Source organism: Pygocentrus nattereri, chromosome 14 (assembly GCF_015220715.1).
Source record: "Pygocentrus nattereri isolate fPygNat1 chromosome 14, fPygNat1.pri, whole genome shotgun sequence".
NCBI classification, from domain to species: Eukaryota; Metazoa; Chordata; class Actinopteri; order Characiformes; family Serrasalmidae; genus Pygocentrus; species Pygocentrus nattereri.
In genome coordinates, this window is record NC_051224.1 from 37724650 (window position 1) to 37749031 (window position 24382).

The 24382-nt window shown below is 41.3% G+C and overlaps 1 protein-coding gene across 2 annotated transcripts; it reads right to left on the reverse strand.

Moving 5' to 3' along the window:
* Positions 1-735: 735 nt before the first annotated feature.
* Positions 736-21384, reverse strand: gtpbp1 (GTP binding protein 1). 2 transcript variants are annotated; one of them, XM_017685148.2, is made up of 13 exons: positions 20859-21384; positions 16933-17044; positions 16529-16709; positions 13720-14068; positions 13250-13373; positions 12087-12201; positions 11522-11666; positions 10307-10489; positions 10045-10180; positions 8649-8827; positions 6987-7151; positions 6346-6396; positions 736-1951 (listed from the first exon to the last, which is right to left on the reverse strand). In XM_017685148.2, the coding sequence occupies exons 1-13, from the start codon at positions 21048-21050 to the stop codon at positions 1853-1855; spliced, it is 2031 nt and encodes a 676-aa protein (XP_017540637.1). In that variant the 5' UTR covers positions 21051-21384; the 3' UTR covers positions 736-1852. The 2 variants fall into 2 exon arrangements, with proteins under 2 accessions (XP_017540637.1, XP_017540638.1); XM_017685149.2 differs by lacking the exon at positions 6346-6396.
* Positions 21385-24382: the final 2998 nt, after the last annotated feature.

Here is a 24382-nt window from a genome sequence, read left to right on the forward strand (position 1 = left end):
ATGATGTCATGAGCGGGGATCCCTACATGTGTGTGTGTGTGTGTATCTCTCTGGTGTCGGAAGAAAACCTCGTCTCCAAAATGGCAACTTTACAGTAGAAGGTTAAAACCTACTATACTTTCAATGCAAGTCAATGGAACCAGAATTCTTTCCAAGTCATTTTGGGTCATTTTCAGTCATCATGAAATTTACACTCAGTGTAAAGGGCAACCTATACTTTCGTATTATGTCAAAAACTGGAAAATGTCAAAAATGGTGATGCGAGGTTTTCTTCTGACAACAGCGATATATATATATATATATATATATATATATATATATATATATATATATATATATACACAAAATCTCGCTGAATATTCTGGTGTAATTCGTTAGGATGAATCAATCTGAACCAAACAAACAAACAAAAAAACACTATCTTGACTTGTGTGTAATCGATGGCATTACATGTGATGCTGAACGTGATCTTCTGCTGGACACATACTGACACAGCGCTGCATGTTCCTCAACATATCAGTAAGCATTAAAGAGGTTAAACTCTAAACGTTAAAAAGGAGCACATTAGTTCAGATTCATTCGTCCTGGAGAGTTATTGCAGAATATTCAGGGCCTCTTTCAATCTCCCTGTGTGTGTGATTTATATATATATATATAAATAAAATGCTTGGGTTTACAATTGAGACCAAGCTCTAAGCTCTAATTTAGCTCTACCAACAAACTCGGACAAAAGACTGATTTACCACCAGTTTATTTTATAGCATCATTTGGAAAAATGGTGTGCAGTTTCACAACATGTAAACAGTGATGGTCCTTTTTTCCTTCAGGGTTGTGATGACAAAAATTCAAAGAGTGGTAAAACCAGTGGAAACATTATTCGCTGCAACGTCTTTTACTTGGTTTGGAATTCAGCTTTTACACAGAGGACGTTCATTTATTTCCGAAAGGGCTGTTTGGGTTGTGAAATGATGTGCTTTACGTTTTTAATCCACAGGCCACGCCTATTTCTGTGAAACGGTGGTGTTTGTGTTCTATTCGATAAAATGGGAGCTACATAAAAACAGCTTTAGCTTGAACGGTTATACTAAAATAAGGTGTGTTTCCAGTTTCGCCACTTGAGTCTACGTTTTGCTTGTGCATCGTCATGTGGCACTGCTAGCTTAATGGGGGGATAAATGGCCCCTTAATCGGTGAAATTCCACAGAAAAACCAAGACACATTTGGTCCTCTGGTGCTGTGAATTCTGGAAATGCCTTCCAGTAACTGGAACATTTGCCTTTTAATGCTTTTATCAATACACTGTGCCAAAGCATGTTCTGTTTTTTTTTTTTTGTTTTGCTATAATTAGACTAATTTCCTCATCTTCACAAAAAAATGCATAATGTTAAGAACTCTTAAAACAGGATTCTCTTTAAAATAAAAAAACATTAGAATGAGTTACCCAGTTTCATGGGAGAAGAAAAGGCCAACATCTCTTCCTGATCACTTCAAAGATTATCCTTTCTTCAGAAGAGGCAGCATAGCCAGGATTTTTTTTTTTTGTTTAAAAAGAAAAATAAAATAATAAAGAACCATCATGCAGTTTCTGTTTTTTCTGCTGTTCTTTGTAACTATAATAACTACCGCGTAAACTTCTAAGAACACACATTTTCATAATAAGTTAAAATTCTCGACACTGCATGTTGGTTCTGTTTGGACTCCTCGTTTTTAAGAAGCAGTGGTCTGTCCATTTCGACGTAAAGCGCAAAACGAATGAGAAGCTGGGGGCGACTGTAAAACCTCTTTCGCATGAAAATCTTCAATGCTCTGTAAGCTACAAAGACACTTGATGGAGTGGAGGACTAAAGTGAGTTTAGCAGCTCCCTACTGCACCAGCAGGAGGCGCTGTGGAGTTAGCTTGAGATTTGCCTTTATGCCTCTGGCCTCCTCGTCTCCTGCCTCCAGACTTTGGCTGAAAGGAGAAAAAACAGATTCAAATTCACATGACAGAAAACACACGGCGTCCCATTCGGGTTATTCCCACCAACACGGCGAAACCAGAGATGTAAAGATTAAAACGACGCTCTTTTTCAGGGTTGTGAGAAGTGTAGCCAACGGAATAATTCACCATAAACCTGGATGATTTCACGGATTTCAAATTCATTTCTAGGATCATTTTCCAGTTTGTGAGTAAACTCTCGTAAAATGACTGCAGCACAGCTTTAAAGACAAATCTGTGAATATTTTTTCATAATCAGTTGTCACACTAATTAATTAATAAAGGCAGCTATTTAAAAATACTTGGTCGCACTTTATTTGGATGGTCCACTGTAGATTTGTTTTGTAAATGTTCAGTTTATATTTAACGTTCAACTGAATTGTCATTAAAATGCCACTGAACTTGAATTTGAATGCAACTTAAATGGTTCACTATAGATGCTTTGTAAGTGCTCCGTCTGCCTTTCAGTAACATTCAATTAAATACCCAATAAAAACGGCTGAACTTGAAGGTCAGTGTCAGTTTATTACACCTACACCTAAACCTCAAGGCAAAACCTACATCTACTCCTAACCCCAACCGTAATGTTACTGATAATCAACTGAGCATCACCAGAAAGTTGAATGATTTCCGTTGCTGTGGAGCATCTATATTTGGATGATCCCCTAAAGTGTGACCAATTTTATCAGGTGTCTAATAACTGTGTAGTTACACATGAATAACATATGTAACAACACTACTGATGTAGTCAATGTCAGATGGATCACAGAGGAACAGCCCATTGCGTCATGTAATTACAGGAGTGTATCTGCTACACAGGAACTTCGCTTAAAGTTCTGCTTCATATTAAGTGGACAGGTCCTGTGTAGTTGTTATGTAGGTACTGTTGCTTTGGGTTTAATGCCACACATTTAATTAATGTAATAACAGTTACATGTTAAGATAAGGGGGCGTCTGCTGTTCTGAGACTGGTTTAAAGCTGAAACTGGTTACAGTGTCACAGCAGTAGCTACATAAATGCTGGCTAAATGTTGGGAAAGCTGGCAGATACAGTGTAAATAATGCCTTAATGTACATTATTACACGTCCTTTCACTGCTGGAAAAGACTTGTGAAAACGGCTGTTCCAGTCTGATTACAATGTAATTACACTTGTTATTACCCTTGTGTAATTACATGAGAATAGGCTGTTACATCTGAGACAGACTTGTGTAGTTACATAGGCTGTTCTGTAATCCATCTAACAGACTAAATCATTAGTACACTGTTGCATATGTTGTACATATGTAACTACACAGTTATAAGACACTAACTCTTTGCCGTACCATATAGAGCTCCAGAAGATCTACTGAAGATTTTTTTTACCTGCCTGATTATGAAACTATCCCTGTTTCGAGACTTCGTGTTTCGTGAGAATGACCCGTTTGCAGTCCGAGGGCGTTTTACAAAGCAGGATTTCTCAATTAGCCACATAACCTGAGCCAAAAGTCAAGCTTGTCCAAAAGGAAGAGACATTTCTATTGGACAGTCCTCTCTTCAGGCTCAAGTTCTCCAGCTAACAGAGATCTTGCTGTGAAATGCCCTCCAGGAGGAGACAGAGAGGCAGAAGTACACTCAACAGTTTATTAGAAACACTTACAGGCCGTTTTATCAGAAACACCAGGTTCACTGTGTAAGTTTACAATAACAGACTGTAAGCTGCTTTATTCATTTTTGCTTTGCATCCGTTTCAACCTCAGAAAAACTAAGTATGGTGATGCATATTGTGTTACTGAAAAAATCAAGTATTAGATGTCGCATGTTTTGCCGTATTGCCCACCCTTACCAGCACCCAATCTCTGGTCAGTGGTGGTCTTTTTCCACTGATGGATGGGGTGGGAGGGTGATAGAGTGTATAACTGTAAACCTACACAGTGGCCCTGCTGAAGCGGTACCTGTTTTACAGTGTATAACCACTGCTCAAAGGGAAAAAGGAGTCCTGTCAAGCCTTCGGTTCACTACACGACTTCTAAAGACATAACAGATTCTAAAAAGACCGAGCGTCTCGCACGACCTGACTGGATTTTTCCGATATTTTGGGTAACTAAAATAACGGGGGGCTTCTGAGTGGGTGCAACTGTCTAAGCGTTGGCGCCGTCATCAGGAGATCGTGAGTTCGATCCCTGGTGATGCTGCAGCCGTCCGTAGCCGGGAGTCCCAGAGAGCACAACTGGCCTCGCTCTCTCTGGGTGGGTAGGATGGCCCCCCCTTCTGCCCCCACACAGCTTCGCCCCACACGTGAGAGACTTCACAACATTTTTCTGTTTACTGGCTGTATTTTCTTCACTCACGTTCTCGGTTTTCATTGGTTGTTGCAGGAATCAATTCAGATTGAGTCGTTGACTAGTTTACACTAGATCTTGCTCAGAGTCAGGCCACCCCTCAGACACGACTCGACTCTCTCCAACTGTCGACTCTGACTGTCTCAAAAATCTGCAGACTAAAGTCATCCAGGTCAGCCTCAGCCAGACTGAGAATCGGGGCTAAACCTGGGGTAAAAGTTGTGTAGTGTAACCTCGGCTTTAGCCGATTTCCAAGTTCTGAAGTAACATGCAAAGCAAAGATCAGGTTGAAAACAACTGGATTATGTAGTTCTTTAGGAAAAATTCATGCCAATTTGAAACTGTTAATACCAAAAAAGCGAGAAGGGTCTGTATGCAGATCTCATTCCTGAGGCTTACCTCCCCTGTGGCACCTGAGACCCCAGAGAGGGGGCGTTGTTGCCATTATTACCTAGTGTCGTGGTGTGGTATTGCAAATGAAGCCCAAGAATTTTCATTCCGCATCCATTCTTTAATTTTCCTTGTTTGTTTTTAAGTAAATGGTTTTTAAAATGAGCGATTTGTGTTATTTAAACACTTAAGCCAGCCTGTTATTAGTTATACAATAAGAAAACCAACATGAGATTTTGTTGACAAGAGACGCCTTTAAAAGTAAGCTGCCAAGAAAATGTAGCGCAAAGTTGCCAGCAATCAAAACTCGCTGGTTTTCTTAGTCACTGAATGTTTTATAATAAACAAACATCGTCTTCATCTCAGTCAAGCCTGATGGAGGTCCTGAGAATAGCCTGGGTAATATTAGCTGGGCAGCCGGTTCGCTAATCAACCATATTGATATTAAAATTCCACGAATACTTGGGACTTAAGTTGTGTATGTTTGTTTTGCAAAAACAGTTTATTTACTTTACGACTATTTTCTCTAGCTGTATAGTTTCGTACATGGCGTAATCCGCAGTGTTGAATTTCATTTTTAATCACGTAACTTTCAAAAATAACGTGACATCGTTTACTGGACTCAGAGATGAGACGGGTCTCGGAGGAGAGGTGGAGCGATAAACGAGACTTACGGTCTTCAAATCACTCACTGCAGCGTAGAGTGTGTTGGCCTGATGGAGCATCAGTGGACATGATCAGATATGGCCATCGTTGGGATTGAACACCAAACTCCAACAATACTCTCGGAATAAGAGCTTAAATCGGTTTCCTGATGGAGTAGTGAAGTTAAACCTGTTCACCACTCGATCGTTCTGGGTTGAGGCCAAATCAAGACATTTCTGAAGACACTTTCAGGAAAACGCGAGTAAAAAGAAACACTATACACTCACCGGCCACTTTATTACTTGCTAGTAAAAGTGCTAGTGCTTTATTACTTGCTAGTAAAAGGTTGGACCCCTTTTGCCTTCAGAACTGCCTTAATTCTTCGTGCCACACTTTCAACAAGGTGTTGGAAACGTTCCTCAGAGATTCTGGTTGGTTATTTGAGTTCCTGCTGCCTTTCTATCATCTGGAACCAGTCTGCCCATTCTCCTCTGACCTCTCACATCAACAAGGCATTTTCGTCCACACAACTGACCGCTCACTGGATATTTCCTCTTTTTCGGACCGTTCTCTGTAAACCCTAGAGATGGTTGTGGGTGAAAATCTGAAATTTCTGAAATACTCAGACCAGCCCATCTGGCACCAACAACCACGCCACGTTCAAAGCCCCTTAAATCCCCTTTCTTCCCCGTTCTGATGCTCGGTCTGCACTTCAGCAGGTTGTCTTGACCACCTCTACATGCCTGAATGCACTGAGCTGCGGCCGTGTGATTGGCTGATTAGCTATTTGTGTGAACAAGCAACTGAACAGTACCTAATAAAGTGGCTGGTGTGTGTATGCTGTAATGATCTGATTATCCGAGTTGTCTGAAATCTGATATGATCTCTGTGAAGATGCTGGAATATTCCTTTAAAACGTCAAACTGAAGTTTGGCGTCTTGTGCTCAGGTAAGTACTGTTATCTTCTCACTCATGCTGGAAACGAGGGAGTCGTTTCATGGTTAGACTTTACCTTGTTCTCTTTGTTGCCCTCCTTAGCCTGAGGGTCTTCTTCCCCCTCTGTCTGAGGCAGCGAGAAGGATTTAAGGCAAAAAAAAAAAAAAAAACGAATGGAAGGTCCAAAGGAGGAACAAACGTAAAGCCAAAATAAGGAACGTAGGAATAACGGATAAAACGGAAAAAATTGGAGTAGAGCAGATGGATAAATGATAAAATAGGAAAATTTGTGGAGTTTTTGGGGTGAAGAAAAGAGAAGCAGTGACAAATACATTAGGGAAACAGGAAAAACAACCACAGCATGGCTGTAAAGTTACTATCTGCTGACTATAAAGCTTAGAGCTGCGCATTTCAACAAACCTGGAAAAAACGTTTAGCTTCCTCTGTTGATGAATGCCCAGTGTTTTCCAACCTAATCTCCATCAGATGGTCAGTTACTACGGACAGTTTTAGTGCATTTCCCTGGACTACACTGACGCACCACACTTATAATACAAGCCAGGGGACCACGTGCTGAAGAATCCATAAGAGAGAATCACAATTATAATCCATGTTAACGGATCGTACGCAGACCTTTCTGGAAATTAGGCTGAAAAACACCTTCAAATGATTCCTTTTCCTTATTCCACGAAACACTACGTTCCTTCTGAGACTTACTTGTTGCTGCGCTGTTACTGTGCTGGCTACTGTGCCGGTGCTCGCCGCCTCCTCGTTGGCTGGCGCTGCTCCATCCTCTCTCTTGGGAGGGATTTTTTTTGTTGACTGCATTTTGATTTGTGGAGGTTTCGAGTTTGAAGGTTGATTATTTGTTGACTGAAGAAGCTGTTGTGGGAAAGAAAAAGGAACCTTTAACAACAAGTAGCTACAAAAATAATTACGACAACTCAACTCATGGAGGGAAACGTAAAGAGGAGGCCAGACAAGCACCGGAGAAAAGACCCTGATTTTGTTTTAAACTGAGCAAACTGGCCTAAGCCCAATCCCTTTAAAAGGTCTGTTCAGGCCTTTGAAGATGCTGCAGATGTGGATCATAAGGAATGGAAGAGAAGTGACGCTGAAATTTGACTGAATCAAGCGCACATTCTTAAATCATCTAATTAAACGAACCAAAGGCAATTCTCACAGCAAGGAGGGCCTGGGTTCGATTCCCCTGCCGGGTGACCGGGGTCCTCTCTGTGTGGAGTCTGCATGTTCTCCCCGTGTCTGCGTGGGTTTCCTCCGGGTTCTCCGGTTTCCTCCCACAGTCCAAAGACATGCAGTCAGGCCAATTGGATGTGCTAAATTGCCCCTAGGTGTGAGTGACTGTCTGTGTCTGTCTGTCTGCCGTGCGATGGACTGGCGACCTGTCCGGGGTGTATCCTGCCTTCCGCCTGAAGACTGCTGGGATAGGCTCCAGCACGGGGGGTGCTGGAGCCTATCCCAGCAGTCTTCAGGCGGAAGGCAGGATACACCCCGGACCCTGACGGAGAAACGGCTTAGAAAATGGATGGATGGATGTATCCACACTCCGTTGGCCATTTCATCAGGAACTTCTACTATATTTGGAGGTTTATAGTTACAGACTGTAGCCAGCGTTTTGACGCAGTTTACTAGCCCCCCAATTCCATTTAACAATGGAAAAGGACCACCATAGGACCCCCACTGAACAGATATTATTTGAGTGGTGGTCCATTCTCGGCACAGCAGTGACAAAGTTGGTATTAAATTTTTTACATCACAATTCTCTGAACTTTTATCGGTTCTTAACCTTTTTGCGATTCCCTCATGTCTTGTAGCATCGTTCTCGTGACCCTTCAGGACCACGTTGCAACCCTAAGATTCATTTTTTTCAAAAAAAAAAAAAAAAAACTAGACCGTTAAAAGGTAAACAAACTATACTTTCAATGACAGCAATATACACGTAATACAAAATAACTGCAATTAATTCATAAATAAACAAACAAACCTCGACATCGATGCTCTGCATATCTCAACATCTCCACTGAAACTGCAGGTGGTTGGCTACATTGCAGTGATGGTATTTTTAAATGCTCCTCAATGTTACTGTGGTATATCCAACTACTGAATACCAGCACATCTAGTGTAGTTACAGACTGACTGCTCATCTGTTGATGCACAGTTTGTGTTACTCATCCTCTAGCCCTTCATCAAAGGTCAGTTTCTGACCAGAGTCACTCATCTGAAAATCTTTGGTTGGTGGACGATTCACAATCCAGCAGTGATGCCCATGATGTTCCTAATAAACTGGCAACGCCACAGAAATGAGCCTACACTCAGTTTCTACAGTCTCAAATACACCCTTTCTCCAGCGACACTGACCTTTGTGATGGTGCCCACAGCTTTAGTCCTGCCCTCCCTGAAGACCAGCCTCTGGTCTGTGTGCAGATACTCGGGGGTCTTGATGAAGCGGAAGTGAACGGTGGCCTTGTCCCCTGTTCGTAAGCAGTCTCGGTTCATGGTCAGGATAGTTGCCGTCTGTCTAATGCTCCCACAGTGCACTGCAACAAAAAAAGCATTACATGTTTATAAAAGCTTCACCAGGAAACTTACGGAAAGCTGTGAAAATGTAAAGCTGCTGTTAGAAAAGTACATTTTTCTGCTCACAGACATCTGAAAACATCTATATACCTAAAGAAGCAGTTCGTCATATGAAGAGCGGAAAAACAAACTGTAGACTTTTCACTGTACGCTAATGTTGATTTTCACACAAATTGGTAAATTAATTAATAAATAATTTGTTAGGAAACTTCAGGCCATGAAGATTTCTGGAATTTCTTTGTATGTATCTATAGTGTTTATCTGCATTTAAACTGCAGCACATAAAAATTTTCCATTGACTCAATTTATTTAGTATCACTTAATCTACAAAGACTGGGCAACATGCATTATTTTCTTGTTTATAATTCATCTACGCTTCAATATCACGGATTGAATCTTTTTATGAAAGTTTTTAATGAAAAATAACAAATGAGAAATCACTGAGCAGCTCAACACCTTTTTGTAAGTATTTAAACTCACATTTTGAGAGTTGTGAGTCAGAAGTGCATTCAGAAGATCCTGCTGGTGTGGGTACACGGCAGTTTGTAGTGTTAAAAACCGACCTGCACACTAATAGCTCCCCCTTGTGGACAGACGTCAGAATGAGAGTGAGTGAGCTAGTGAGTGTGTTCCGAAGTCATGCAAAATTTTGGGCACCTCTGCTCATCTCTGACATTTTGTTTTGTTGATTTCCCAAGTGAAAATAAATAACATCCTCCACAGAGAACACAGATCTGCACATTTTAATGCACAATTACTGTTTATTTGCTGAATTTAACCTATAGGGGAACAAATAAAACAATAAATGTGGCCTAGGAAAAAGTTACAGTACGTTTTTTTAAGTTTATGTATTATGTTTTTCCAATGTTACATTTGGCAAATAAACTAATTGTGCACTAAAATTTAGAGAAAAGTGTGTTGCCTGTAGAGAATACATTACCTTCATTAAAAATCATTCTTTTTTTCTGTCAAGTCCAATAACAAACTGTTTAAAATTCAACTGAAATCAAAGTTCTCAGTAGCTCTACATCCCAACATGCCGATCATCACCGTTCAAGCATCATCAAGTTATGTATCAATAATCCCCAACGTACGAGTACATCGCTCCATCGCCCGCGCCCATCTACCAGTGTTTTTACTTTCTTTTATTTGTCATAAGGAACATACAGTCTCTCACCCATGGCCTGGTATCTAGGTGAGATGGTCGTTGGGTGATGAAGCACCAGTATCTCTGCCTCAAACTCCCATGACGCCTGTGGGTTTAACCTGGGTGACACCATCACCATCCCTTTCCTTATAGATGAACGCTTTATCTGAGGAGGAGGAAGAGAAGATGAAAATTGAGAAGTGAAGACATGAGAGTGCATTTCATATAGAAGATATGATGATATATGTAACATTTCAGGCCAACCATTAATGTTAACTGCCCACGTTGATACCTTCTTCAAAGCAAAGGAGGCAGTCTGACCACCACGAACTTCTTTCACGGGCATCCTCTTGCGGTGGATGGATTTGACGGCTATGGGGATGAAGGCACCCAGAGGATCCGGCCCCAGCAGCATGGTGTCGTTCAGCCGTATCAATCCGCGTAAAGTGGTTCCGGATACTACAGTCCCCACACCCTAATAGAGACACCGTTAAGAGTGCATTCCTGTCTGTGTGTTTGCACACAGTGGGCGTTTCCATTCGTCTCTAGGCGGCATCAATTCAACTGCATCCGTTTTGAGTTCTCTTGAACAGAAAAGGAGTTGTATTTTCTATATTCTGCTACTGTGGAAAAGTCATATTAGTGTATTCTGAGTATTTTTAAAACATTTCTGCATCGCATCAATATAACTCAATCGAATCATGTTGCAATGTGAGACTTCATGATTCGTTTGCTAAAGGACTGTAATTTAATTCAAGCTTTATGAGTTTAGAGCAGAGGAGTCCAAAGTCTGGCCCCAGGGTCAAATGTGGCCCATGGACAGATTTTAATTGGCCCCTGGCTTCAGGTTTATAGTGTATTATAAGTGGCCTGCCAACCAGTATGTTGCAGTTCTCCCTTTCGCCTGATGGTGGCAGCTGACCAGACCTGCATCTTCATTGAGTGAATGACATTTAGTCAAGACTAAAACACTGAAAACTGGTGATTTTGGCCAAACAAACAACTTATCAGAGCAAATTCAATAGTTCAGTGAATATTAACCCTTTAAGGTCGAACAAAAACGTGGCTACACTGCGTTTATTTGCTATGTAAAAAAAAATATTTTACAGAAGCAAAAATTTAGTTTGTCTCACAAATTATATTTTTCAACAAATAAAAGTCATTTCTATTGGAACATGATTAATACATTAGACATGACGTGCTGATCCGCTTATAAACAATTATTTATTATAAGCGCTTATCGATCCAAACTGTTCTGAACGGACAACCCAACAATAAAAGAAGCCTCATGCATCTTTTATACAGTCATAGGAAACAGCAGCTCACAGAAAGCTCAGATTCTATGTGCTGATATTTTAAAAACGTAATTTTTTGAATATTTTGGTGAATAACATGCCGGCCCTCGGGTATTTTAACACCGTACGATCTGGTCCTGTTGGAAAAACCCCTGGTTTAGAGATTTGTTTGCACCACTAGAAGGACAAAATAAATAAAGAAACGCACTAACCGGTACTGAATAGGTGTCATCTATCTGGAACTCGGCAGGCTCGTCATCTTTAAACGACGTTCTGGAGGAGAGCAGGTTCAGGAACATCTTGAGGAGGTCCATGTTCTCTCCTGTGACGTTAGAAATCTGGAAAATTGGACACATTCTGCAAGACAAACAAACAAACACAAGGGCTGGAAACAGACAGTACAAAGATAAACAGTGTCTTCGAGGATCCATGGCTGCACGATATGGACACAACTACTAGGCCTTCTATAAGTGCTGTTATTGCAATACGTCATGCAACAATATGCTGACATTGGTGAACATCTGCCCTGCGTTATTACAACCACAGGTTATTTATGTTGTATCATAAGACTTAAAGAGCACTCATGAGGAACATCTGTGACTGGTCAGGATTCTCACAGCACAGAGTAAGACAACGTCATGACGTCAGAGGGCTCATTTACATAACGCAGCCTTCTCTGGTCTCAGTATTGTGGGCTGATACTGCTCTAGTGATAAAACCACATATTGTGCAGCACTAGAAAAGAAGTACATTAAAAATGAGGACAGAACAGTGTACCTCTCAGAGCTAAAGTTGGATGCTGTGACTATGACGTCGTCTTTGTTCTGGACCAGGACCGGAATCTTTCGGCAGCCGGGAGACTTTAGTAATCTCTGCAGCAGCTTCAGGGTCTCTGTGAAATGAGTTCCTCGTTAGGGCTGTAAAGCTTGTCCAACTTCACAACAGCAGCTATGAAAGAACACTGAACAGAACCGTCATCAGTCCCTTCATGAGTTGGATCAGCTGTAGGCCTGTGACAGAAACGGATGCTGTAGAGCTGGATCAGTTTTACCTGGGGAGCTGGTGTAATCTGATTGATTATCAACGAGATCCGTGACTTTAATCCGGGACAAATCTGCCGTGTGCGTGGCGAAAGAGTTCATTATTGTGAAATGTGCTGTGCCATTTATTCTGTATGTGCTGAAGTTGTATGTTAGGCTGCCTATTTTTGTGTTTACCTCTACATGGTCATGTTTGTCACACCTGTTACTTGTCCTGTATAAAATGGGTCTAATCTTGGCATCAGGCCCAATGTCTTACGGGCTAGCTGGGTCCCTGGTACCTGCGTGCAACGAATAAACTTCACTTGTCCAGACAACAGACCCCTGGTATAAAGAGGGTTTGGATTCTTCAGTAGTCTTTCGGTCTGCTCAGTAAGCTGAACTCCAAGCTCCTTCAGCTACTGAGTCCACATCTCAGTAATGTAATAACAAAACGGGGCAAAAGCGGCATGTCTGCCCGTTTTTCCTTTTTTGTGACCAGCAGATAAAATAGAGCTTGATTTGATCAAGTTTATAACAAGATGACTGAAATCCACACTTTTGGTGAAAGTTAAATCTCCAAAGAGATGTCTTGCTGGGTGGCCTTTGATGAGCCTAACGCTAGTCTACAGGCCTTTGGGCCACACAACATGTTCCGAAGTATGGTTCCTCTCCCATAGTGCTGACGTACAGGAGATGTTTTAATTCGGGCAATTTGGAGTAATCTGGGGAAGTACACACATCCTTTATACCATATGAACTGGACGTTAAAACCATGTACAAATTATGTTACTGGACATCGTCTCGTAAAACTAATACAGCTCCAACAGGGCTTTACTTGGGCGACTGCGTGCCACAGTTTATTACCACAGTACACTGGAATTTAATCACTAAGAAGTAATTGCAGCATAGGAGGCTCACCTTGAAGGATGTTTGCTGGACACATATCGATCTTGGTGACCACCACAAACACGGGCACGTTGAGAGCCAGCGCTAAACCCAGATGTTCTTTGGTCATGCCGACAATCCCTGCATTGCTCCCCACCTGAAAGTGGTTTGACAGAAAAAACTGAAAAAAGCGCATGTTCCCTAATTTTCTTGACATCAGCACTACTTCACAGCATTTTCTAATGTTAATCAAAACAATCAGTATATACTGTACACATCTTGACCAATCACAGCTGCAGATGACTGTGTGGGTATTCAGTGAAATCGAGGCATTTTGTTATACAACCAAGTCATTTTGGGTGAAACAGTGCAGGAGAATATTCATCACGTTATCGATTCACCGGAGCGTTTTGAGATGAATGTGAAGTCTCAATAAAATCGTTATACTTGTATTTCGTCTCTACAGTGCAGTGCTGATACGAGGAAAACAAAAGAGTTCTCACCATCAGCATGCAGAAGTCTGGTAGATGGCCAGTCATGCCGAACACGGTGGTCTTCAGATATTTCTCATGGCCGGCGAGGTCGATAAACGTGATCACCTTTGAGGACTTTTCGCAGATTTTGGTCCAGTCCAGGCTGCCCCCATGGCTGTCCGGCTTGTTGACCACCTGTCCCTCCTGATCAAAGCCCAGGATGTCGTTGCCCACGCTGCTGGTGCGGCCGCTTTCCATCTCGTGCTTGTGCCTGAAGAGTTTCTGCCGAGCGAAGCCGCGGCCGTTATCCAGCTCTCCGTGCGTCAGCACGCCCAGAAGAGTGCTCTTCCCCGCATCCACATTCCCGACCACAGCCACCCTGAGAGAAACAGCCGGAGAGGAACATCAGCTGCACGACTACTCTGAACGCTCCTTTGTACTTTCTTAGCTTCTTTAGTTCATTTTCTTTTTTTCCTTGAACCCTGTAAGGTTAAAAACCATGAAACCATCTCATATTTTCTTTATTTCCCAAAGCATTCTGAATACATTTGTTTCTTAAAGTGGAAGGAGATATTTTATCATCATTTAAATTTGAAGAGAAGTAATCGTCTTTTTGGAGGAAAGAAAAAACATCCTTTACATTTTTTCAACCTTTTTTAACTCGTGTTCATTGTAAATTGAATATAAACGTAATTTAATATGTAATTACCTATATAATACGTATATATGTATGTAAAATTAAATGCAGGCTCATGTTTAAAACTAGTATGTATGAGTACAGTATCCATGAACATGTGTACTATTCCATTTGAAGCCTATGCCACAACCACCCGTCACTCCAAGCCCGAAATCCTGTTTCTCCCCAAAGACTCAGTTTATAGGCCCCATGCCAAAGATAATCAGTAATATGTAAACACTGACAAAGTTTTCCATATTTTGAAGAAGCTGCAAAAGCAGCCTGCTTTGAAACCACTGTGTGTGATGTCAGAACCAACTCATTTACATACAGTCTCACAAAAGTGAGTACTCCCCTCACATTTCTGCAAATATTTTATTGCATCTTTTCATGGGACAACACTATAGAGCTGGGCTCTATGTTAATATGGCCAAAAATGTTATCACAATAAACAAAATTCATATCGTTCGATGACGATACATATCGCGATGAATGTTACATCATTATTTTTTTCAAGTTTGAAGGCTGATTTTTGCTCCCGATTGGTCAATTGCTGTTTTAAACTATCCTTTATGGTCGGAAAATGACAAACACTCACCAAACAGTGGAACGCCGAACAACGTCACAGCGAACATTAACTGGCTCGGTATGACAGTGAAGGCCTAGCCAGCCTCACTCCTACTGCATCCACATCAGAGCATATCACAGTATTCAAACACCAGCTAGCAGACATCTGGATTTCTCTATTCTATCGTAGTGTTTGGGGGGGTGAACCGCAATATCAACACCAGACAAAGAGAGTGCTCCTTTTAGGTAAACTGAAAGCTTTTCAGTGCTTTGTGTGGAGTTTGATCTACAGTATACATCATTTTGCCGTGTTGTGCGAATGATGGAGCGCTGCTTCAAGTAAGCCAGCTGCTAAAAACAACTAGCCAGGAAAGACAGCGTTCTCCCGCTTCCCAAAGCCTCACAGCTTCCTCAGTTTCGCTTTCGTTTCAATCAAGGCTGTAACTTATGAACTCACTTCTTTCTTTCACTTTCGTTGCTCGGGAACGCACTAATAATAAAATATGATGGGTTGGCGCTTGTTAGGATGCGACATCATGGAGCTGGTGGGTGTTAGACATTCCACCTTCCGCTTGAGGGTGCCCCACAGGTGCTCAACTGGGTTTAGGCATAGAGACATACTTGGCCAGTCCATCACCTTTACCTTCAGCTTCCTCAGCAAGGCAGTTGTTATCTTGGAGGTTTGGGGCCGTTTTCGTGTTGGAAATCTGCCATGCGGAGCAGTTTTCGAAGGGAGGGGATAATGCAGTGCTTCAGAATGTCAAAGTACATGCTGGAGTCCATGTTCTTGGACTGCTTATCTTCAGCAAACTATTTGTAGGTTTTCCTGTGCGTCAGCTTCAGAGGAGGCTTCCTTCTGGGACGACGGCCATGCAGACCGAGTTGATGCATTGTGCGGCGTATGGTCTGAGCGCTGACAGGCTGACCACCCTCTTCTTCAACCTCTTGGTGCTTGGTGATGTAAGGCTTGGATGCAGCTGCTCGGCCATGGAAACCCATTCCATGAAGCTCTCTACGCTGTTCTTGAGCTGATCTGAAGGCCACAGGAAGTTTGGAGGTCTGTAGTGATTGACTCTGCAGAAAGTTGGTGACGCACTATGCCCCTCAGCATCCGCTGACCGCTCTGTCAGTTTACGTGGCCAACCACTTCGTGGCTGAGTTGCTGTCGTTCCCAATCGCTTCCACTTTGTTATAATCCCACTGACAGTGGACTGTGGAATATTTAGTAGTGAGGAAATTTCACGACTGGATTTGCTGCACTGGTGGCGTCCGATCACGGTACCACGCTGGAATTCACTGAGCTCCTGAGAGCGACCCATTCTTTCACTAATGTCTGTAGAAGCAGTCTGCAGGCCTAGGGGCTCGGCTTTATACACCTGTGGCCATGGAAGTGATTGGAGCACCTGAATTCACTTATTTGGATGGGTGAGTGAAAACTTTTGGCAATATAGGGTATGAAGATTAAAAATTTCTAAAGAACATTTTTTTCATTAATCAACACAAATGTTAAGAGGAAAATTCAGGAAACTCCCACTTAAAGAAAAACACACACATACAGTCCCAGAATTGGTGTCTTCCTCCAGCATGAACACTCACCGGACCTCCAGGAAGTCAGCTTCTCCGACTCTGCGTCGGATGAGGTAATCTCTGACCTGGCCGCCCGCTTCAGTACGCTCCCTCAGTAGGATGAGGTCCGCCTCGATCTGCTCACATAGAGACTGCACCGTGGCCACGGACGCCTCCATATCGCTCTCGTTCAGACCGTAGTCCCCTCCATCTGAGAAACAGAGAGATAGTTCAGTAACCCCACCAAACGTTAAAACTTCACTGAAGATGAGCATCTAAAAGGATGTCTGTGAGGCTTAAACCGTTCAAACATCCACCGCCTCACAGAAAGAACCAGACAGCTATCATCAGATTCATGTTACTATGTAGAAAATGACGTTATCAGCTACCTTAAATGTACGTCTATGGTCGTTACTCTTAACTTGTTTCCTTACCAGAGCCCACTCCCACTACATAAATGGTCTCCCCACAGCCCTCGTCCATCCTCTCACGTAGTTGCCGTAGTAATGAGTCATACTGTTCTCCATTGGGGCTGACAAGTGCCAACTGTAAAATACAGTGAAAAGACATTGAGTGTCACTTTCAAGTGTTGCCATCACAGCAGTTCAAAGCATTCCAGCAGCTTTTATGTGAGATTTTGTTCATGTCCCTGAAGTCTTGCTCTGCACCATATGAGCTCATGTGCATATAAAGGAAAGCATCAAATTTCCAAGTAATTCTCGACCACTTCTGTTGGTCCATTCATCATGACATTTTGACAGGAGATAAAGGGCAAATGTCTCTATCAAATTACGTCAAAAAGTGAAAAACGAACAATGGAGATGGTTTTGTCCCAACAACAAAGAAGTGTATCCCTATGAATCTATGGTGTGTGTGTGTATGTATACACTATATTTCCCAAATCATTGAATTCCAATCACTTCCATGGCCACAAGTGTATAAAGCCGAGCCCCTCGGCCAGCAGCTGCATCCAAGCCTTACATCACCAAGGGCAACGCAAAGTGTGGAATGCAGTGGTGTAAAGCGCCGCCACTGGACTCTAGAGCAGTGGAGACGTGTTCTCTGGAGTGACCAATCACGCTTCTCCGTCTGGAAATCCGATGGACGAATCTGGGTTTGGCGGTTGCCAGGAGACGGTACTTGTCTGACTGCACTGTGCAAAGTGTAAAGTTTGGTGGAGGGGGGATCATGGTGAGGGGTTGTTTTGCAGGAGTTGGGCTCGGCCCCTTAGTTCCAGTGAAAGGAACTCTTAAAGCTTCAGCACCAAGAGATTTTGGACACAAAGCAGGTCCATAAAGACGTGGATGAGCCAGTTTGGTGTTGAAGAACTTGACTGGCCTGCACAGAGTCCTGACCTCAACCTGATAGAACACCTTTGGGATGAATTAGAGTGGAGACTGTGAGCCAGGCCTTCTCGTCCAACATCAGTGTCTGACCTCACAAATGTGCTTCTGGAAGAACGGTCAAAAATTCCCATAAAACACACTCCTAACCCTTGTGGAAAGCCTTCCCAGAAGAGTTGAAGCTGTTATATTGGCAAAGGGTGGGCCGACATCACATTAAACCCTGTGGATTAAGAATGGGATCTCACTCAAGGTCACATGAGTGTGAAGACAGATGAGTGAATACTTTTGGCAATATGGTGTATATACGTACACACAGATTAATTATATGGTGCACACACATTAGAGAAATAAAAATATTTTCAAAAACTCTACAACCTAAAATTGTTAAACAATTATACAGTATTTCAGAATGACACTCCTACACATTTCTATTTTTGTGTTGTGACAAAACCTTATATCCTTTACAGGAGAAGTAAGAAATGTTCTTAACTTTAAATGCAAGTTAAAGGAACAATAATGAAATCAAGCTACATTAATTCACATCAAAAATTAAGAACAATTCGTCCTTTTTCTGTAAAGCTTTTCTGGAAATACGAGATTTTTTCTCACATACGTATCTATATGAAAATCAGGCTAGTCCTTTAAGATGACTGATAAGGCACAACACACTTAGAGGAATCTGAGCCTGCTTGCCTTTCATTGCAGTATATTGCATCAGATGTCATCACCTCCTCAACTGTACTGTTTACTAGTGAATCATATGTTATGCAAATGGATGTTCAAGAGTTTGGCTTCTACCCAGAGCTACTTAGGTGGTCCTACACTTCACAGGTAATCTCAAAACACCTGGCTGAGTTCCCATGACCATAAGGCATGACTTGACCAACAGGGTATTGACAGGTAACTGTAAAAAAACGTTAATAATCCATGTTGTATGGGCTTTGGCACCGAGTTGTGCAGAAAAAGGAACAATAAGATCAACAAAAGGTTGATGTTGGTAGCATTTAAGAACAGCTGGACAGTCACTGATCCATGGCAGCCCATTTCTTATCTAGTAAAGAAGAAAACAAGCCCATGTTTTGACCCTCCCTCTCCGCTATTTACTCAAAGTTTTGACCTATTATGTCGAAATAACTTTTTTCTCAACAGTCAGAATCAAACACGACTTTTCAATTTTATATAAATTTTTCAAAAATTACTTATGAGTGTTTCCACTCTTATTAGCAGCACACCTGATTTCTGAGACTCGATTAAGGCCTAGAAATAATAACGTGAAGAGGATTTTAACTCCGTAATTAGGTTTGTTTTTTTTTTTAATGCTGATTTATTTAGGTTTTCTCAGCCTGGACATAAGTGAAACGTCCAGCACGCCATCCCGGAAACAGCATTCATCTTTTAACACAGCACCCATGACACGGCATTGAGTGACGCTGAATTCAACCACATGCTCCACGAAATCAAGAATTTGAATATTCATAATCTTCTAGATGATGTATATGGATATTTTCCGACTCATGTAGACCTGGCAGTTTCCCCATTATCTGATCATCCACTGACAAAATCTGATTTTCTGCAGATATCAGGTTATTAAGTGTCATGTAAATGCACTCCATATCAAAACAATTAATTTGCTTACCATTTTGACTTCTCAAAGTAATGGCTTACTGTCCTGAGACAATTAATTACTCTCTTAAAGTTTCCATATAGTCAAGATGTGAAGCCAAAATGTCATTTTGAGATACAATGTCATTATTTTGACATAGAAAGCCATTACGTGTCAAGATTATTATACGGAGATGTCAATAATTCGATATATTAAGGGCAAAATGTCAGGGAAGTAAATCATTATTTCAAGATACCAAGTGATTACTCTGAGATACTAAGTCATTATTTTGACATAGTAAGTCATGTCAAGATCATTATATTGACATATCAATATTTTGGAGACACCAAGTACAAAATGTCAAGATAGTCATCATTCTGAGACACCAAGTCATCATTCTGAGATACCAAGTCATCATTCTGAGACACCAAGTCATCATTCTGAGACACCAAGTCATCATTCTGAGATACCAAGTCATTACTTTGACATAAGTCATTGCGTCAAAATCATTAAACTGATACATGTCAATATTATGATACTTGGCTCAAAATGTCTAGAAAGCAATTATCTCAAGAACTGATTACTTTGAGATACTATGTCATCATTTTGAGACACTAAGTCTAAAATTTGACATACTGTTTCCAGAAAATGAGAGGGAGGACATAAGGATTTTCCCTTTTACCAGGAATGAATGGAATTCCATACTGTTCCTATGTAAATACTCCTGTCTGCCTTTCCTCCACGTCAACACCCAAACTTGCGCTGCTATTTCATCACTGCAACCTCGTTAAGACGGCGCTTTATTATGGTAGCCTAAAGGAGCAGAGCAGGTCAGGGGTGGCCAAGCTGCCGGTCAGCGAGATGAACTTTTAACACTGCCGTTTGCGCTGTTGAGTAACTTTAGCCAGGGAAGGTAACGTTAGCCAGCTTGGTTCATGGGGTCAAGTGCAGTTTTCACGGGTCCCATTCAGGCTCCGGCTTCAGTGACGTGTCCGGTTCTCGGCTGCATGTTGTTTAGCTGACACAGCTAATGCTATTTAGCCCACTGCCAAACGCTGTAGAGCAGCTAAGCTAACCAGCTAACCCTGCACAGCTATCAGGCTTGTTTGCGTTATATTTCAAAACAATGTAAACAAACAGGCTTAGTTGGTGAAAAACGTTGACTGTACATTTCTCACACGTTAATGTGTTGTGAATAAAAGCCGTGTTCAATTAATTTTGCCCCAGCGTTCGCTGAAGCCGGCTACAGCGGCCTAGTGAGACGAAGCCAACAGCAGATTCTTGTTCAAAATTTCCCGTTCCACCTTAAACCACGCAGGAGTTGCATTCTGGCGCCTGAGGCCATTTAAGGTGGAATGGGAAATTCCGAACAAGAAGCTTGCGAATGAGAAGCCTCGTCCTAGTGAGCGACCTTGCTGGAGAAGTCCACTCCGTGATCCCCGGCCTCGCCGTTCAGAGCCTCGCCGTCCTCGAAGCACTCCGGCCCGCCGTCCTCGCCACAAGCCCGGCTCGGTGGAGCAAACATACTCGCAGGAACCAAAGACTCAGCGGCGGCCATCGGGCCGGGATTTAAACCAGGCTCGGCGGCCGTTATCGAGGTCATTGTTCAGTTTGAAGAGCGCAGAAAGTTAAAAGCGACTTGTTTTTTGCTGCTTTGAACGCCGAATATGAGCTGATGCAGCAAATCCGCCTCCTGTGAACCGAGCTGCGCTCCGACAGCTGCCTGCCTGCCAGCCCGCCCGCCTGCCGCACGGTCAGATCCGAACACCACCAACTACCAAGCTTAAAAACTGTAGTAAAGCAGCCTCTATAATTATCAGCTGTTAGTTACATAGTGAGCGGCAGCAACGCGCGAACTGACAACTACAAACCCGCCGCCCGCCGTTTCAGTGTTTTTGTAGTTTGAGATAAAAACAGTTAGCATGTGTAGCGCCTAAGCCACGCCCCTTTATTTATTATTTTGCCACCGCATTGGCCAATGGTCGTTTTTTTTTTCGGTGACGTATGTACACGGACCCCTGACATCCAATCAGAGCGCGAATACTTTTTAGATATTCTATATTTATTTATTTATTTATTTATTAATTAATTAATTAATTAATTAATTCATTACTGTGGTGTGAACCTTATTTATTGGCGATGTCAAACATCCAAAATCAGTATTTCTATAACTGGGTATTAGAATTTTTTTAATGACATGTATATAATGTTACAAACAAGGACATCCATATTATTATTATTATACACATTATATATATATATATATATATATATATATATATATATATATATATATATATATATATATATATATATAGCATGTCCAATTGGCCTGACTGCATGTCTTTGGCCTGTGAGGGGAAACCAGAGAACCTGGAAGAAACCCACTCAGACACGGGGAGAACATGCAAACTCTACACAGAATGGACCCTGGTCACCCGGCCGGGGATTCAAACCCAGGCCCTACTTGCTGTGAGGCAACAGCGCTACTCATTGCCAGTATTACAGTTTGGATTATGATGATTTATGACACCTGACGCTTTTGTTGTGGCATATTATGGAATAAAATTTCCCTGTGACCAGAAATTCTTAAAGGGCAACCACACACACACACACACACACACACACACACACAAAATCGATGGAATTCCCCTTTAAGGCACTCAAGTCACTTGAACTAAATAATGAATTATGGCACACAATCACCTTAAACCAGCGTAGGAAGGGCCTGATTTCTTTCCTAATTGGGGAATTCCATAAAATTCACTAGGAACAGTCATTCAGAGTAGTTTAATGTGAAATGGTTCTCTGTAGAGAAACATATCGACTCAGACTTCTTTACAGTGGAGGTAATAGGAACCAAATATACACAAATAACAGGAACACGAATATAGCCATTTTATTTACTAATATCCAAAATCACCAGTGAACCTGCACGAGTCTTCTGAGTTTACATGGAACGTTGATCACTGACAAAAAAAAAATCTGACAAAAGTATATTCTTTGGGAACTATTTTGCCTCACATCTCCCTGCATGTACCCTTCCACTATGAATGGATTTCAGGAAACACATTTACCTGAAACAGTGTCTCAGACTTCAGGCAGTTTATTCATAACCATCTCTTCTAATAACTTTGTTTTAGGGAGATAATAGAGGCTCTAAACTTCCAGACGTCTGGTTCCAATCAACCCCACCTATCAAACCACTCTGAAGGACTGAAATGTGTTTACATGTGGTTAGTCAAATTAAAGGGGAAGTTCATGTTTTTAACTGAGTCAGACATAGTATGTCAGTTTCCTCCAATCAGAGCCAGGAACAATATCTCAGCTCAGTTACTCTCAGAACTAAAGTCCAGCAAAAACCTCCAACCCAGTGTCTGCTTAAACCCCACCCACAGAAACTGAAACTGGCTAGAAACTCGCAACCAGTCGCAATCAGCTGATGAAACAGACTCACGACCAGTCGCAACCAGCTGATGAAACAGACTGTAAACTGTTCTGCTATGACCACATACATCCATACATACAACAGTACAGTGTTGCCAAATTACATGTCCATTGTGTTGTCGCTACAAATACAGCTGTCTGAGAACTTTAACAGTGCGAAGTGCTGAAACATAAAACAGGGAGCTGGCAGCGTTTCACAACACAGTGACATATTTACTCCAAGTTTTGACTCAGTATCTTGACATAATGACTTTTCATCCTGAAGTAATGAATTACTGTTTTGAAATGTGAGGCATTATTTTGAGATATTAAGTGAAACTGTTGTGAAAATCGTTATTTTCACGTTGTAAGCCATTATTTTGAGATACTGAACCAAAATGTCAAGGACGTAAGTTATTGTTTTGACATAATAAGTCATTATTTTGAGTTACATTTATTTCAAGATACTAATTAATTTCTTCAAGATAATAAGTCAAAATGTTGACAGAGTCAGTCATTATTTAGAGATACTAAGACAAAATGTTGACAAAGTCAGTCATTATTTAGAGATACTAAGACAAAATGTTGACAGAGTCAGTCATTATTTAGAGATACTAAGACAAAATGTTGACAAAGTCAGTCATTATTTAGAGATACTAAGACAAAATGTTGACAGAGTCAGTCATTATTTAGAGATACTAAGTCAAAATGTTGACAAAGTCAGTCATTATTTAGAGATACTAAGGCAAAATGTTGACAGAGTCAGTCATTATTTAAAGATACTAAGACAAAATGTTGACAGAGTCAGTCATTATTTAGAGATACTAAGTCAAAATGTTGACAGAGTCAGTCATTATTTAAAGATACTAAGACAAAATGTTGACAGAGTCAGTCATTATTTAGAGATACTAAGTCAAAATGTTGACAGAGTCAGTCATTATTTAAAGATACTAAGACAAAATGTTGACAGAGTCAGTCATTATTTAAAGATACTAAGACAAAATGTTGACAGAGTCAGTCATTATTTAGAGATACTAAGGCAAAATGTTGACAAAGTCAGTCATTATTTAGAGATACTAAGACAAAATGTTGACAGAGTCAGTCATTATTTAGAGATACTAAGACAAAATGTTGACAAAGTCAGTCATTATTTAGAGATACTAAGGCAAAATGTTGACAGAGTCAGTCATTATTTAAAGATACTAAGACAAAATGTTGACAGAGTCAGTCATTATTTAGAGATACTAAGTCAAAATGTTGACAGAGTCAGTCATTATTTAAAGATACTAAGACAAAATGTTGACAGAGTCAGTCATTATTTAGAGATACTAAGTCAAAATGTTGACAGAGTCAGTCATTATTTAAAGATACTAAGACAAAATGTTGACAGAGTCAGTCATTATTTAAAGATACTAAGACAAAATGTTGACAGAGTCAGTCATTATTTAGAGATACTAAGGCAAAATGTTGACAAAGTCAGTCATTATTTAGAGATACTAAGACAAAATG